Genomic DNA, 16,912 nt, shown 5'->3' with positions numbered 1-16,912 from the left:
AGCCTGTTAATTCCGTGTAGCTGAAAGTTGCGAAAACGAAAGTCAGCACTTTCTTTGCTAGGAGATGATTTGGTGCAGACTCCTGAAAGATTTTGAAAGGTATTTTTTTAAAATGCAGACCTCCTCATTTCTCCCATTTTTCGATTGAATTTTGATGATCTGAGCCGCTCAATGTGTTCAGAACGTGATTTTAAGAGTACCCATGAGAAATTGGCAAAAAAAATGACCGGGAAGGACTTCATCCGAGCAGTTTTTGTTTAAACCGTTCGATAAAAACAAACAAAACTGCTCGGATGAAGCCCTTCCCGGTCATTTTTTTTGCTGATTTCTCATAGGTTACCCTTAAAATCACGTTCTGAACACATTGAGCGGCTCGGATCATCGAAATTCAATCGGGAAAGGGAGGTCCGCGTTTTATTAAAATGAGGTGGTCCTTACGGGAGACGGACTCTCTCTCTCTCTCTCTCTCTCTCTCTATATATATATATATATATATATATATATATATATATATATTAAATTTTTGGATAGGGCTGCAAACTAGTCGAGCTCGACTCGTTTATTAAATGAGCCAAAAATTTGAGCTCAAGCATTAACGAGCCGAGCCCTTAATGAGCCGAGCTTAGGCTCCGTTCCACTAAGGGAAATAAACTTATATTGCAACAAATACTTATTTTCCGAATTAAAGGAGATACATTGTGAGAAAATAACTTGTCTCGTAAAACGAGAAATAAGTACGTAAAAAATAAGAATTTAGTACGTAAAAAATAAGAATTTTAGCGAAACGGGACCTTAGTCATTTATTAAACGAGCCTCCCTTAACGAGCTGAGGCGAGCCCTAATTCTGGGGAGCACAAATGAAACTGTCCGCTCCCTTAAATGAAGGGTGCCTTAAGTCATTTGCAATTGTTTGCTCGATTCATTTACTAAACGAGTCGAGTCGAGTTCGTGAGCTGCTCGGTTCATTTGCAGCCCTAATTCTGAGGAGAGAACTTAATGAAATGATTTCGGAATCACCAAAAAATTGTTTCATTCAAAGATGTAAATCATATATATGGGTGTTCTCGAAACTTTTCATACAGTAACTTTCATTTTGCAAAAGGAAAAAAAGAAAAGAAGGAAAAAGATACCAAAGCAGATACAAACAAATTCATAAATGTTGGTAAATCTGTGAAGAATGAAATTATTAATCTTGGCCACATCAAGTGATGCTTTCCTGTCACCCAACATACCTGTGTGGACCACCCAATTTTCAGTATGCAGCTTTAACTGATACTCTCATGAATCTCGACAAAGAAAATGCTAATATTATCTTCAAGGCTAGATCTTGCAGGTAGGATTGGACCCCAAAAGAAGCAAATTATCAATGACACTGTGTACATCTTGGAAACCTGTTAGACCAAAGGTAAATTTTAATGTAGTAAATAGCAGTAGCGGGAGTATTTAATGATACGTAATGAAATTCAAGTGTTGGGATCGTGAATTTTTAAAAATTGATTTTCGGTGCTGGAGCATTTGAAGGTGGCTGTAGCAGTCCTGTGGTGGTCGTGATCGAGCGGGCAACAAATTGCATAAAAAGCGATACATAGCGGGAATAATTCGCATACGAATGGAAATTTTTTGTGGCACCGGTATAACAGTACTAGAGGACCCAAAACACTGCTACGTAGCGGCCGATATTTAACCATTAGACTTTTGACATATTTTAAACCAGTAAAAACTGCATGCATTTTCTTGAGAAAAATGAACTAATTAAGCTAATCCGGATTAGACAAAAAGAAAAAAAAAAAACTGAAACACAAACCAAGATTGATCAGTAACGCTGTGCTTAGAGATCATGGATTAATCTGAGGATTGATTAAAGAGAAGAAAGTAATTGAGAAAATGATTAACTTCTTCATTAATTTCATTGATTATCTTCATACCTGTTTCCCAACCTCTTCCCTTGTTGCAGCTGCTTGTATAAAGCTCATAAACGAAACAAATTAAGAACAAGAGTCACCCTAATTACTTCTTATAGGCTGTGGCTGGATCAACAAACCAATTTGTATAAAAAAAAAAAAAAAAGAGAGTACTTCACAGTAGTATATTTCTTTTACTGCTGCATTTAATTCTGCAAGGCCTACAACCCAGAGAGCCACTGTTAGGGAAATATAGTCTCGCATGGCTTGAGAAGCCACTCCCGTGAAATATTATCTGCCCACCTAACTCACCAATTGGCCTCACTATTTCGGCCTCCTGATTCCTAGGCCACCCGGGTCTCAAAACTCTATGCGGCGTTACACCTCCAAGATAAAACTGTCATGCACCGCCTCATAACATCGTGTTAGACACATCAATCTGCAGGTATTGTCATATTTGGCTCAACATGGCCTCAAAGTCTTGTTTTACTAGACCCTAATGACCAAAAAGGGCCTGCCGGCTCCAAATATAAGTATCATGCATCATTTTATTTGTGCATTGATCGTATGTTAGACTACTTTAGGTTATATATGCATCCAAGCTTGATTTATATAATATAGAGATTACGCCACCAATTGCCAATGAGTATAGCCTTATAGGTTAGATACTTCCAATAAATTAAATTAACAGTACACATGATATGCATCCAATGTGGGATGCAGACACCCTCCATAATCCATCTCATAATCTTTAACCCAAGTCATACTAAATATTTGGCTGATGGAATTATAATCAAAGGAGATGGATCCTCTCCCAGTTCTTAATTTTAATTTTGACTGGACGAGACAATCCAAATTGTGATCGTCCATTAATAAATGGTTCGGATTTGCACAAAAAAATTTACCGACAAATCCAAACGATTGATTATAATGATGTATGGTCCAGACTGCAAACGAGCCGAGCCGAGCTTTGTCGAGTTCAAACTCAGCTCGTTTAGTAAACTTGAGCTCGAGCTCGAGCCGATCCGAGCCTCTTTAATTGAGTTAAGCCTCTCATAACGAGCCGAACTCCGTTGACTAAACAAGCCAAAAACTTGAGTTCGAGCTAGGCTCGTTTAGTCAACCCGAGCGTTAACGAGCCGGACCGAGCTGCATTTGCAGCCCTAGCCCAGATTTAGATTTTCCTGTCCAGTTCGAGGGACCGGAGATAATCCGAGCCCATCATCAAAATAGAGGTTCAAGATGTCTGCATATCAAGCAATTATTATATTATAAGTGTTGCATACAAAAACAGCAAGAAGAAGACATCTGGGGTTCTCCATTGGATTCTGTCCAATACACATTTCCATTACTGAAAAAAAAAAAAAGGTGAGAGATGCAGTTGAAAACATGGAACACGGAAGTGTTGTTGCAAAGAGAAACCTGTCTCCTGTGAACCCATCTTCTACAACCCATGTATACATGTAATGTTTCTATGTATCAATCATGCAGATTGGAAAATGGATTTAGTTGGACATGTTGCTGGAGTGCCCACATGTTCCCGAACCGGGGATGGTGCTGCGTGGTGGTGCACAACACTGTGCTGTACACCATCCGAGTCGTCTGTTCGGCAATTCAGTTGTCCAAATCTCATCTCCACCGTGTAGCATCTCAATCGTTCATTGCCGAAATGAGATTTGGACTGTTAGATTGCCGAACGGACGGCTCAGATGGTATCACAATACCATCCCCCGTTCACAGAAAGGGGAGAATAGAAATTGAATTTTTGAGACAAAATTAAAGCTTTGGATCTATCTGACTTTCTCGAACGTGGACTTAACCCATGTTTGGATTTCAGTTTCCATGAGAAGCATACCGGTGTTTCAAACTCTGAGATTTAGATCATTAGATTGTTGAACGAACGGCTAGAATCTATTCCCCGTTCTGATATTTTCGCTTTCCCAAGAAACATAAACTATAGAAACAAACAAAGATTAAGAAAACGTTGAAGAAGGGAAAATACTACTGTAGTAGTTATTTTGAATTTTAAGGATGCAGTTAGCTCTTGCATTTCCAAGGTACTGCGCCATCAATGATCAAAAATACCTGGGGCTCCTCCTCTACCTTTTCTTCACCAGAAAACGTCAATTCAGACAACACTATAGCACTCCTAAATTTATACTATCAAGGTGGCTACTGCATAACTTATGCAGCCACTGTGGTTTTTTCTTTCATTCGATATAGTTTCATCTTGATAAATATCAATTTTTTTTTTTTTGGATGACACTGAAAAATTAAACCCAATTTTTAACAACCAAATATTTTAGGTGAATTTATGCACAACTAGATTAATCTCGAGATTCTGAAAAACGACCGAAGAAACATCTAGATACGTTAAATATATATATATATTATGTGTGTGTTAACCGATACCCATTGCCACTACATAATAGTAGTTCATTTCTCATTCATGAACTTAGACGGCCGTAATACTGTTACGTGCTCCGACACCACTATTTAAATACTTGTCGTATAGCTTTCATAACTCTAGGAATCAAAATCACGCATGGAATGATTACATTGCCCACAAGAAAATCAAATTTTCTTGTTTGGTAAATAAAATAAAAAAAGTGGTCGCATTTTTCAAAATTATACGCCAGGTCAGTGGACATTTTTTTGTCTTAAACTAGAAAAACCATGACTTCAAAACTTGTCATTCTGTAAAATTATTGTGCAGATTTTTTTCTGCTTGTGTACAACCAAAACAAATGGGTTTTTAACTTTTAAGAGATTACCTTTATGTATTTCCCTATAAATGAAAACAAAAATGTTTTTTTTTTTTACTAGTAATAGGATCGATCAACCTGCCGCCTTAATTGTGTGGTGGCATTTAATTTAATTAAAGTGGGAACTAAAATCTTTTAAACAGATTCACAAGGAAGATCATGATAATAATAAAGAAAAAGAAGAAGGAGAAGGAGAAAGAGAACAGATTCACAAGGAGGCAAAACACAAGAAATAACTACAAGCACGCAGCTTCTGTGAGAATGTGAAGTTTAATTGAGAACACCCACAACCTCCCTCTCTCTCTCTCTCTCTCTCTCTCTCTCTCTCTCTCCCCGTATGCGCTTCATCATCATTACTTCTTGAAGCCTACTTTTTGGTTTGGAGTCCACGAAACTTGACACTTCAATGGACAAATGTGCTTGCTCTCTAGAGAGAGAGAGAGGGGAGAGAGAGAGAGAGAGATTGATTAACAGACAAAAAGGCAAAAGCAAATACAAGAAGTGATAAGTCGGTGGCAAAAAAAAACATGGCGGATTCTCTCAACAACAATGACTAGTTTTCATCTTAAAAATCCATTCTCAGCCAGAGACACACAGCAAAAACACGAAACAATGGCCAAGAGAAACATAAACTTTGGAAAATCACCAAATAATATGTATTTTATATAGACACAACAACATCCCTACTCCCAACACAACATAAATTAAAAAAAAAAACAAGAGACCGGAAAAAAAAAAAAACATTTCAAAAAAGAAAAATGAAAAAAAGAGAGACCTAAAACTAATACTAGAATCCGGAGCGAAGACTCTAGTCTAGAATCTTACCCCCAATATCTAAAACGAAAGCTAAACACTGCTCCGGCAATTGCATATCGTATCGACCGTCACGTAAGTAACTACACTTTTTGATACCATATCAACTCGGTTGCCGACATATGACTGTATCACCGATACCAGTCTTATGGATACGAACTCCGATACCGCAATTAAAGACACCGGAACAATGATCGACTAAATGGTTACCTTTTTTTTCCCCTAGGGTTTCTTACCCAAGGTGTGCTTGTTGTTGTGCATCCACACCTTGAGCACGTGCCGCTTCACCCCGGTCTCGTTGCAGAACGCCTGAATCACCTCATCGTCGTGCTTCTGAATCCTCCACCCCAGCTTCTCCGCCAGCTCCAGCATCCTCTCCTTCTGCTCCGCCGTGAACTTGGTCCGATACCTCTTCCCCCCGGCCCCCGACCCTCCTCCACCGCTACTCGTATTATTATTATTCAGACCCGACATATCCTCCTCGTCCTCACGGCTATAAGACCCTCCGGGGCCGCCGGAGTTCGACGGCAGCGCCAGCGGGCGGGGCGGGGCCACGTGGAGGTACCCCGAGGGGGTGCGGTAGTACGGAGGGAACTGCTGGGGGTGGTGGTGGGGGAGGAGGAAGTGGGGGTGGGGAGAGAAGTTGAAGGCCGCGGCGGCTGCTGCGTCGTTGGCGGCGGAGGAGGGAGAGGAGGAGGAGTCGGTTTCCTTGCGGTGGAAGTTGCGGTGGCAGCTGCAGGCGGCGCACTTGAGGGCGTCGAGGGAGCCGTCGGGGCCGGCGGGGAGGAACTCGCCGCAGCCGTCCACGGCGTGGCCACCGAGGCCGACGGCGTGGTTCTTGAGGCACTCACGGTAGCGGGGCTTCCTCTGCTGCTGCGGCGGCGCGTCGATTGCCACCGTCGGGTTTGGCATTTCCGGCAGCAGCTCGATTTCTTCCGTTTGGTCGTCTTGATCTTCGAACTCCATTTTTTTTTCCTTTCTTTCTGATAATTCTCTTCTCTTTGGCTAATTTAGAAACCCTAATTTTCTCCAAATCTTTGTCCCCTTATATATATCTTTGTCGATAATGAAAACACAAAGATGGCCACCGGTTGGGGGTTTAGCCGGTTTTTTCCCCCTAATTATGGGTTTTTTAACGAGTAATATAAATTTTGGGAGAAGATAAGAGTAGTGAGATAAGAGCGTGGCCTTTAATATCTTTGAAAGTGTGCTTGTCTGCATTCCACGTTTGGACTGCCTATTTGCAATCCAAATGATGGCAAGACTTTGTTTTGTTTGAGTTTTAAAAGAGATTTTTAGGATAATGATCGAAGAGAAATAAATGGCAAAATAAAGTCTCGTCCGTTAACGTTCTTATTTGTTAAGTAGTACTTATTTTTCGTTTTACGAGATATGTCATTTCTCTTATAATGGAGTGCATCATTTTTAATTCAAAAAATTAGTACTTTAAAAAAATAAATACTAATTTATTTTAATTATTGGAACACATCTCAACCGAAATAATTGAATAGTAGATTTATTAAGAATCATGTGCAGAAAGAGAAATTGATTTTAGAGACCCAAAATAAACACAGTACTTTCAATAGTATTGTAACTACGTACACGGTATTATTCTTATCGATAAGATACTTTAACAAATTTAAGCTACCCCATATTAGTTATGAACAAATCTATGAGCAAAATTTTTGGACAAAACTCCGGACCCAATTATGTTTGAAATTGTCTGATGTCAGTAAGTCTTCCGTAACGAGATAGTTCCGCATCTTCCCGTCCATAAATCTTGTAGCTAGGTAGTGTCAGAATTATCAAACGCCTCCAAATAGAATTGTGTTTCTAATATTGTTCATTAAGTATCGAGATGAACGATTCAAATTGAACGCAGGTCGATACCTTTCTCTCTCTTTTCTCTACAAAAGCGATTTGTTTACTTTTTCCTGATTTCAAAGAGTTGTGTTTTCTCTCTTTAAATCCGAAGTAGTAGTACTCCCTTCGTCTCATATTCATTGTCAATTTTTGTATTACGTATCATTTTTTATATTATAAAATTAATCAAGATCTTTCAAACAAAATCTATACGGATATTTTTTAAGATTCATACCAAAAATATAAGTAAAAGTCATTAAAAAAAAGTCAATTAAAATAATAAACAATGAAAATAGGACGAAAGAGGTAGTAATTATGTTTTGTCGATTAGTTAATGACCGGCGACACCCGGTAAAGCAAACTACGTTACGGATTCAACCCTGCGCGGTGAAAAGCTGGGTTTGGTTACTGTACAAAGTAAGAGAGACTGAGGTCAGATTCGTCCTGAGGGTGAGATAGTGGCGTGGGTGTGTGTGTGTGTGAGAGAGAGAGAAAGGCGAGGAGGAGAGAGAGTGACAGAGAGACAGAGAGAGAGAGAGAGTACTGTTTTATTGTTGCAGAGAGCAGAAGGAGAAGAATACAAAAGCATACGGTGAAGCGCAAACCCAAGTCTAACATCACCATACTGAGCTTTTTCTTTTTTTGAATTCTACGTTTGCTATTTTGGGATTGTGGATGTTTGGACTTTGGAGCTTGGAGAAGTTTTTCAGTGCCCGTGGGCACGGGCACGTGATGCCGTGCACCATCTCAGCTGTTCAAATTTATTTTGGACGGTTTAGATCTTTTTGGATAATTTTTAGTGTAAAATTATCAAAACACTTCCTCAAGCTCAAATAGATCTGGACCGTTCAAAATATATTTGGACGGCCGAGATGCTTGCTCGGCACCATGTGGCCCGTGCCCACTGTATTCTCAAAAAGTGCAACTATGGATACACCATTTGGTGTACACCGGATTTTTGAAAATCATTTCGAAGACTCACACAAATATTTTTTTAAATATGCCTGTAAAAAAAAAGGCTCAGCCAAATTTTCCCTCAATTTCCTTTCAGCAAACTAATTGAATAAGCAATCAAGCCTTACCGAGATGTCTGACTGAGCTAAATTTTGTAGATATTGTAGCATTTTTTTTTCTTCCTCTTTGTTGCATTTTGGGACTGTTAATGGTACTTTTTTTTTAATTATGGTCACAATTAGGGGTGTAGACGGGTCGGGTTCGGCCCCGAACCCGACCCGACATGTCAAGTATCAGTTTTTTTTGGCCCCGAATCCAAACCGAACAAGTGGAAATAACCGTCCGCGCGCCAAATTTTTTCGGTTGGGTTGGGTAATAATAACAGCACCCCGAGGCCCGAACCGAAAACTAATTTTTTACAAAAAAAATGAATCCGTACCTGACCGAACCACATGTTCGGCCCCACTCGAAACCCTTCGGGTCGGGTCGGGTTCGTCGGGTCACGGATTTTTTGCGCACCCCTAATCACAATAGATCATGAATTTATACAATGTTTAAGAAATATGTGCATAATATATCTTGATAATTGAATGGTATTTGGGAGGATAGTTATCAAAATAGACGGTGAATTATTTTTTTAACAATGTTGTCCTTGATATTACGGAGTATAATATACTACATGAATAAAAGGTCAGGGGTAATTTGATCTTTTTATTCATAGGAGAAAAAAAGAATGCATAAGGAGAATCCAAAAACTCTTCCAGAACTAATTTCTAAATTGTCTCTCTATCACGGGGTTTTGAGAATCAATAAAACTATGGGTACACCAAATGTACACTGAATTGGTTATAACCCATTTTGAAGTCCCATGTAAATAATCGAAGTCGTTTAACTTTCTCGGGAAAGAATTTGAGCGAATCCTGGTTATTTATTAAAGCAATGGACGGATAGAGATTAGTTGTGTGTAGTGTGTAGCACTCTTGAGAAAAAAAAAGGCTCCAAGTGCCCCCTACTACGAACCCGGGGTGTGTGCTATGCACCAAGTGCACAACACGATGTTGTGCACGATCCAAGCTGTTGAATATCATCTCGACAATAAACGGCCCTCATTTATAATTGAGATAAGGTCCGAGCCGTTGGATGCACGATTCAACACCATGGAGTAGCACACTGTGCAGAGCAAGTCTCCCCAATTCTCGTACTACTATTATTTCTATTTCTCTTCCCAGACTTCCCTCATTCTTATTTCCTAAACATGCGTTCTAATTATGAATTTATACGTTTGAAAATTATTTCAATATTTGTAATTTTTCGTAACTTTTTGTTTAGCTTCTCATCATATTTTTTTTGGAATTAATCATTTGTCTTGATAGAATGAATCGGAAAAGTATAAAAATATAGGTGGATGTTGAAAAATCAAAAATCAAATAAGATCACTTTAGACAAGTAAAACAGCTGTTTGATATTTCCAAAATAAGAAAGCGTTTTTATAATCAAATTTTTTAGGAAATATTGAAGGAAAAAAAAACCCAAAAAACTTTGGGCTTTTTTCTTGGACATTTTCAAAGAGTGCTGCTATCCGTACCGACGGATTTCCCACCGAAATCGTACCGACGGCCTCACCGGGCCGTCTCCGGCCACTGGACGGCCGATCTGAACCGTCCAATAATTCTATAAAAAAAAATCGAGGGGCCCTACGCGAGAAACAACGGCATCCGATATGTGTAGGGTGTTGGATCAAACACTCTTTTTTTCGTGTATATATGTAAAGAAACAACGGCATCCGATGTGTGTAGGGTGTTGGATCAAACACTCTTTTTTTCATGTATATATACATATATACATGAAAAAAAGAGTGCTTGATCCAACACCTTACATATATCGGATGCCGTTGTTTCTCGCGTAGGGCTCCTCGGTTTTTTTTTTTTAAGAATTATTAGACGGTTCGGATTGGTTTCGGTGGGAAATCCGTCGGTACGGATATCTTTTCCGCATTTTCAAAATACTTGTGTAAAAGTAATAATTTTTTTATTTTTCCGATGCCTCTTGGTGAGACAAACCAATAATACATAAAAAAAAATTGGCGCAAACGTAAAAAAAAAATGAATAAAAACAAAAAAAAAAGTTGTAATTTATAACTTGTATGTATGTATGTGTACATCAAACTAAAAGCAAACACAGTAAAACACTTGCTCAAAACAAAAATATACTGTATGTAAGTTAATCTTATTTTACCTTAAAATTTTAAAACTTTGATAATCATTTATTTACTTTTTAATTTTTATTATCCTCGTCCCAAAAAAAAAATACTAACAATCTGTAAAAACTAAACTCAAAAGTTCTAAAAAAAAGGAAATATTTTAGGCCATCCACAATGGTATAACCAAAAATGGATAACCAAAAGTTGACACATCAGCTTTTGATTATTCATTTAAGAGGTTGTTAAGCTTACCAATGTTGAGGTTCACAATGGTCGCTTCTAGTCCATAACCAAAATAAGGGGTCCACAGCCTAAAATTGGTTATCCAAAGCTTAAAAATGCTTTTGATTATTGAAAAATGTTGCTAGTTTTGGTTATCCAAAACCTAAAATTTGATTATTTTTAAGGATGTTGCTAAGTTTGATTATGCCATTGTGAGCCATCTTTTGCACTAACATTGTTAACTTTAAAAACAATTGGCTTTTGATTATATCACTGTGAATGGCCTTAGTGGCTTACTTAACTGACCTTAAAGCCAGGGATTGAGCCGGAGTAATTTTTCTCCAAAATAAATTATATCCACCGCGGTTGTAAAATCCTATTTTTTCACCATCGCCTATTATGGGTCCCACTAAGTGTCTATTATTGTGATTTGAGTCCTTCATATTTTTAAGACCCGCAATATAGTATTACCATAGAAAAAATCAGCTTAATTTGAAGTCGATAGATATATCAAAATTTGAATTTTCGTTTATAAAATGACAATCTGATTTTTTGTCAATAATAATAAAGATAAACTATCTATTTTACAAAGTAAAATTCAATTTTTTGATACTCCTATCGATATCCGATCAAATATATTTTTTGCATAAATATATTATTATATGAGATCTACAAGATAAATGATTCAGATCAATAATAAACAGATGGAAGAACCAAAAAAGATAGTAATGAAAAAGTGAAACTTTTCGCCGCGAGTGAAAAGAATTTAATTCATTTTTCTTCTCTCACTCTCGCAGGCATTTCCGTACCTGTTTTTGAGCAGACATCTCGTGGGTCCTACGTTGATAACACTAGGCGCGTGACGGTGGCGCGTTGGGAAATTAGTAAGAATCGATATCGTACGTGTGCATGGAGAAATTATTCGGTGCCCCAAAGGCAACGCCAGGTGTTGCCTCCCACCTGTTTTTTTTTTTTTTATCCGCAGGTGCCTCCACCTTAAATATCTATTGACACGCGTTTTCTTCTCCCCTGTCTCACTAGACACAACATTTTCTCTAAAATTAAGTGTTTCAAATTTCAATACTTTTGAATGGGTGAGAAGATTTTATTTTTTTATCATTTAATTCTAAAAGGTCATAATTAAATTTTGACTATAAGGCTCTCGTTGATTAACCCTAAGAAAATCGTAGAATCAAATATCTCTTAGGACTAACCAACGAGAGCCCTAGAGTCAAAATTTAATTATGACCCTTTATAATTAAATGATCAGATAAATAAAATCTTCTCACCCATTCAAACGGATTGAAATTTGGAACACTTAATTTTTCAATCTTCAGTTTATATATTAAAAAATATGGTTAAAAAATTAAGTGCTTCAAATTTCAATCCGTTTGAATGGGTGAGAAGATTTTATTTATCTGATCATTTAATTCTAAAGGGTCATAATTAAATTTTGACTATAGGGCTCTCGTTGATTAACCCTAAGACAGTCGTAGAATCAAATATCTCTTAGGACTAACCAACGAGAGCCCTAGAGTCAAAATTTAATTATGACCCTTTATAATTAAATGATCAGATAAATAAAATCTTCTCACCCATTCAAACGGATTGAAATTTGGAACACTTAATTTTTCAATCTTCAGTTTATATATTAAAAAATATGGTTAAAAAATTAAGTGCTTCAAATTTCAATCCGTTTGAATGGGTGAGAAGATTTTATTTATCTGATCATTTAATTATAAAGGGTCATAATTAAATTTTGACTCTAGGGCTCTCGTTGGTTAGTCCTAAGAGATATTTGATTCTACGACTGTCTTAGGGTTAATCAACGAGAGCCCTATAGTCAAAATTTAATTATGACCCTTTAGAATTAAATGATCAGATAAATAAAATCTTCTCACCCATTCAAATGGATTGAAATTTGAAGCACTTAATTTTTTAACTATATTTTTTAATATATAAATTGAAGGTTGAAAAATTAAGTATTCCAAATTTCAATCTGTTTGAATGGGTGAGAAGATTTTATTTATCTGATCATTTAATTCTAAAGGGTCATAATTAAATTTTGACTCTAAGGCTCTCGTTGGTTAGTCCTAAGAGATATTTGATTCTACGACTTTCTTAGGGTTAATCAACGAGAGTCTTATAGTCAAAATTTAATTATGACCTTTTAGAATTAAATGATAAAAAAATAAAATCTTCTCACCCATTCAAAAGTATTGAAATTTGAAACACTTAAGTTTAGAGAAAAGGTTGTGTCTAGTGGGATAGGGGAGAAGAAAACGCGTGTCAATAGATATTTAAGGTGGAGGCACCTGCGGATAAAATAAAAAAAAACAGGTGGGAGGCAACACCTGGCGTTGCCTTTGGGGCACCGAATAATTTCTCGTGTGCATGGCACATGGGAAAATTTATTACTGTACTTTATACATGTTCTTGAAGCATCACACGCGCAAGAATGGAACCAGGAGGGTCTAGTGACGGCAACAGTCACGACAAGAATTTGAAAAATTGTAATTATTTTTATGTATAAAAGAAAAATCATTCCCAACTTATATAGTCTCGCTACCGCTAAATTTTTTTTCTTATTTTTGTTATATACTAGTTCTAAATCCTCTAATTTTTTTTTCAAGAAAGGAAACAAAGTATACAAAACTAATTAAATGGGTCAAAGTGAAATAATATAAATGATAAGGTGTATTTAAGGGGAAAAAAAACTCCACACTTTAACCCTAAAATAATTTAACCTAAAAAATTAAACAAGTTAACCTAAATTTATGGCAAGTTTCTTGATTACATACATTGACAAGGAACATAATTAGAAGTTTTGATGTTAATTCTATCATCAATGATTTTAACGACATGAAAGTGCGTCGGATACAATTCAAGCTGTCTCACTTTAGTAGTTAGATTAAATTAAAGTTGGTCTTTTTTCGTTCTTCATGTGCAAATGACAAAAATCATTTACTATAGTCTTTGTTATGTAATTTTATTTTTTCTAGGGTCGATGACTATTAATATTGTAATAATTTTTTTTTAAAACTTTTTTAGTATGCATTTCGCCACTGCTAAAGTAAAATCCTGATTCTGCCCCTGACATATGGTGCTCTAAAAGCTTCTATCGCCACAATTTTACATGGGTCTAGAACTTGTGTGGTGGGAAAGGCTTATGGAGCACCATGGGGCAGTGTTCCATGACGATTGGATAATTCTGATGGATGATTAACCATTGGATGAAGGGAAATCGAGCCGAATCTTAATTTTCTCATTTCATACCGATCTCAATTTAGGGCTGAAAACATTCATAAGGGTTCATTTAGGTCCTTTTTACACATAAATTGAAATCGAACCGAATCTTAATTTTCTTTAAATTTCAAAATTTCAAAATCGAAGTGACCGGATCTACCAACAAAATTGGCCGATTCAGTTGGTCGGTTTAGTTTCCTGATTTATTCTTTCATCCTTATCTTGAACTTCGACACATATCGGTGCGCGGTTCTGTATCTGTAATGCCACCACAATAGTTCCGATTTAGAGCTAAAAAAATGCGGTGCGCATAATTAAATATGTCAAGCTTGATGAGAAGATCAATTGTAGATTCAGATCATGAAGTTTATTCGATATTAATAATTTATAAATAACATTGTTCTTGAAAAAATAAGCGATAAATTTAAGCTTGGAAATGTACTTTGTACGAAGTTGGCCTAACATTAGACACCTTTCGGTCGAAGTTATGATGAATTTTGTTTAACCACATTATGATTGTTGTTCGATTCGCTTGATATCTGTCAAACAAATTATCTATCCATCAAACTCCCCAATGTGAACGGTTCAAATTTTGAACTCGAGATTAGATATTCAAATTCGAGATATTCCTTAGACAGTATAATGGTATCATTAACTATCTTTTTAGCTCTATACCTATTTGAATGGTCGGTCTCAACTCGGGAGAAAGAACTGGTAATAGACGCAAAAAATTAAAAATCATCAATTTCCGGTTCTATATTTGTTTGAATTAAATGCTTTAACTAATTGCATGCAAGATGTGTGCTGCATTAAAGACAACCGCTCTCCAGATCTAACTATGTGATCGTGATCCTCATGGTAGATAAATAAATATGTGGAGGGTTAATTCTTCTATTGACAGTTTAGCGTGGGCTGTAAATTAATTAAGAAAGTATCTAAAGAAAACACATAATCCAATAGTATTTTTTAATATTTTGATTTCAAAAAACATGAAGATTGGCATAATAATAGAAAACATATAACTCCCTCCGTCCCATTTTTTTTAGTCTCTTTTGGAAGTCTATGTCATTTTTCAATTGATTAAATCTTGCGATCTATAATCTTTTAGGTGATTTTGGAAACATCGATTAAAAGAGTTTATTGAGATCTACCAAACATAATCCATATTATATATGAATAGTATTTTATCAATTAAAAGTTATACTCCCTTTGTTCCATTTTTATTGTTCATTTTCGTTTTTCGTGTCGTTCTTTCAACGCTTATATCTTCCAATCTATAATGTTTTTTCATAATTTTGAAAACTTTGTATTATAAATCTAATTTGGAACTATCAAACAAGATCTATATTGCATATTTTTTGAGATTCATATTGAAAGATATAAGTGTTGAAAGAATGGAACGAAAAACGAAAATGGACAATAAAAATGGGACGGAAGGAGTTGTTAGTTTTTATTCGATTGATACAAGACGATGGACAAAAGAATAGGGACAAAAAAAGTAGTACAGTAATACTCCCTCCATCCTTAATTCTTTGTTCAGTCCACAAAATAAAGTGTTAAAAATAATACAATTTTTGCAAGAAAAAATCAAAATTTTTTCAACAACTTACTGATATCAATGATTATTTTTAATTTGTGAAAAAAATTTGAATTTTTTCTTAAAAAAATTACATTATTTTTAACATTCTGTTTTGCAGACCGTACAAAGAATGTGAAACGGATGGAGTAAGGCTCCGTTCCAGAAACTTTCTTAAAAAATAAGTACTTATTTTGGAACTTCTCAAAGAAAAATAAGAAGGGTTGTTCCAGAAAACTCAAATAAGCAGCTTATTTCACATTTTCAAACTAAAAAATAACGTAAATGAAAAATAATTTTTCAATTTTTTTTGCACCGTATTAAAAATCTCAATGAGATCTATCAAATAAGATCCATATTGATAGGAAAATTATTTGCATAAACACATGATTTTTGAGCTTAAAGTTTCCTTAACCAAAAAATAAGTACTTACTTCTTATTTTGTGAAACAAGCCTTATTATTGAACAAAAAATAAGAACTTATTCAAGTTCCCCGTTCCAGAAAGCCGAATAAGTACTTATTTTTCAAGAAAGCAATTTCAAGCTCAAAAATAATGGACTTATTGAAATCTAAAAATATGCAAAATGAATCTTGTTTAAGAGATCTCAATGAGATCTTTCATATGGTACAAAAAAATTGGAAATTTATTTTTTATTTATATTATTTTTAAGTTTGAAAATGTGAAATAAGTACTTATTTTTTAAGAAGGTGTTTTGGAACGGGCTCTAAGAGAGTGTTCCACTTTTTCAAAAAGTGGATTTTTGAAAAGAAAGGTAAATTTCAAGCCCAAAAATTATGTGTTTACGCAAATAATTTTTCTATCAATATTGATCTTGTTTCATAGATTTCATTGAGATCTTTTATACGGTGCAAAAAAAATCAAAAAATTATTTTTCATTTTCATTATATTTGAGTTTGAAAATTGAAAAAAAATAATTTTTATAAAAAGAAAGGTCAGTGAAACACCCTCTAATTAAGTTAGGGAAAGTTTAGAAAACCGAGGCAGCTTAGCTCATGTCCGACATCAGTGACGCTCTGTAGGCGTCAACATGCATTTAATTGCTACCACTGTCCGGCCCAGTGTAACAGTACACACTGGGACTGACTGAACTGGAGGAGTATTGCAAAAAACTGAAAGATAAGCCCCTGCTTAAAACATAGGTAGTAATTTTGCCCCTCTTTTTTTTTTTATAATGTCACACTTATAAGTGTATTTTTTGGTGTAAAAATACACTTGTAAAGTGTACCATTATCAAAAAATAATGTGACAAAATTATTTTCCTAAAACATAGCCCTCTTCCACGTTTCAAAATAAGTACTTAAAAAAATGACCTATTTTTAAATTTAAAAATAAGAGTTCAAGAAAATATT

The 16,912-nt window shown here is 35.7% G+C and overlaps 1 protein-coding gene across 1 annotated transcript; it reads right to left on the bottom strand.

Annotated features, from left to right (window-relative positions):
- Positions 1–5,299: 5,299 nt before the first annotated feature.
- LOC131302389 (zinc-finger homeodomain protein 1-like) lies at positions 5,300–6,598 on the bottom strand. Its single transcript, XM_058328980.1, has one exon. It carries the CDS (start codon positions 6,443–6,445, stop codon positions 5,702–5,704), a length of 744 nt encoding a protein of 247 aa, XP_058184963.1. The 5' UTR covers positions 6,446–6,598; the 3' UTR covers positions 5,300–5,701.
- Between the last annotated feature and the right edge of the window lie 10,314 nt (positions 6,599–16,912).

This window comes from Rhododendron vialii, chromosome 10a, assembly GCF_030253575.1.
Source record: "Rhododendron vialii isolate Sample 1 chromosome 10a, ASM3025357v1".
NCBI lineage: Eukaryota > Viridiplantae > Streptophyta > Magnoliopsida > Ericales > Ericaceae > Rhododendron > Rhododendron vialii.
The sequence above is the reverse complement of the archived record's forward strand: the minus strand, read 5'-3'. Positions and strand labels throughout refer to the sequence as shown.

Excerpts from the sequence above, each read along its gene's own strand:
- LOC131302389 (XM_058328980.1), bottom strand. The coding sequence starts at position 6,445 with ATGGAGTTCGAAGATCAAGACGACCAAACGGAAGAAATCGAGCTGCTG.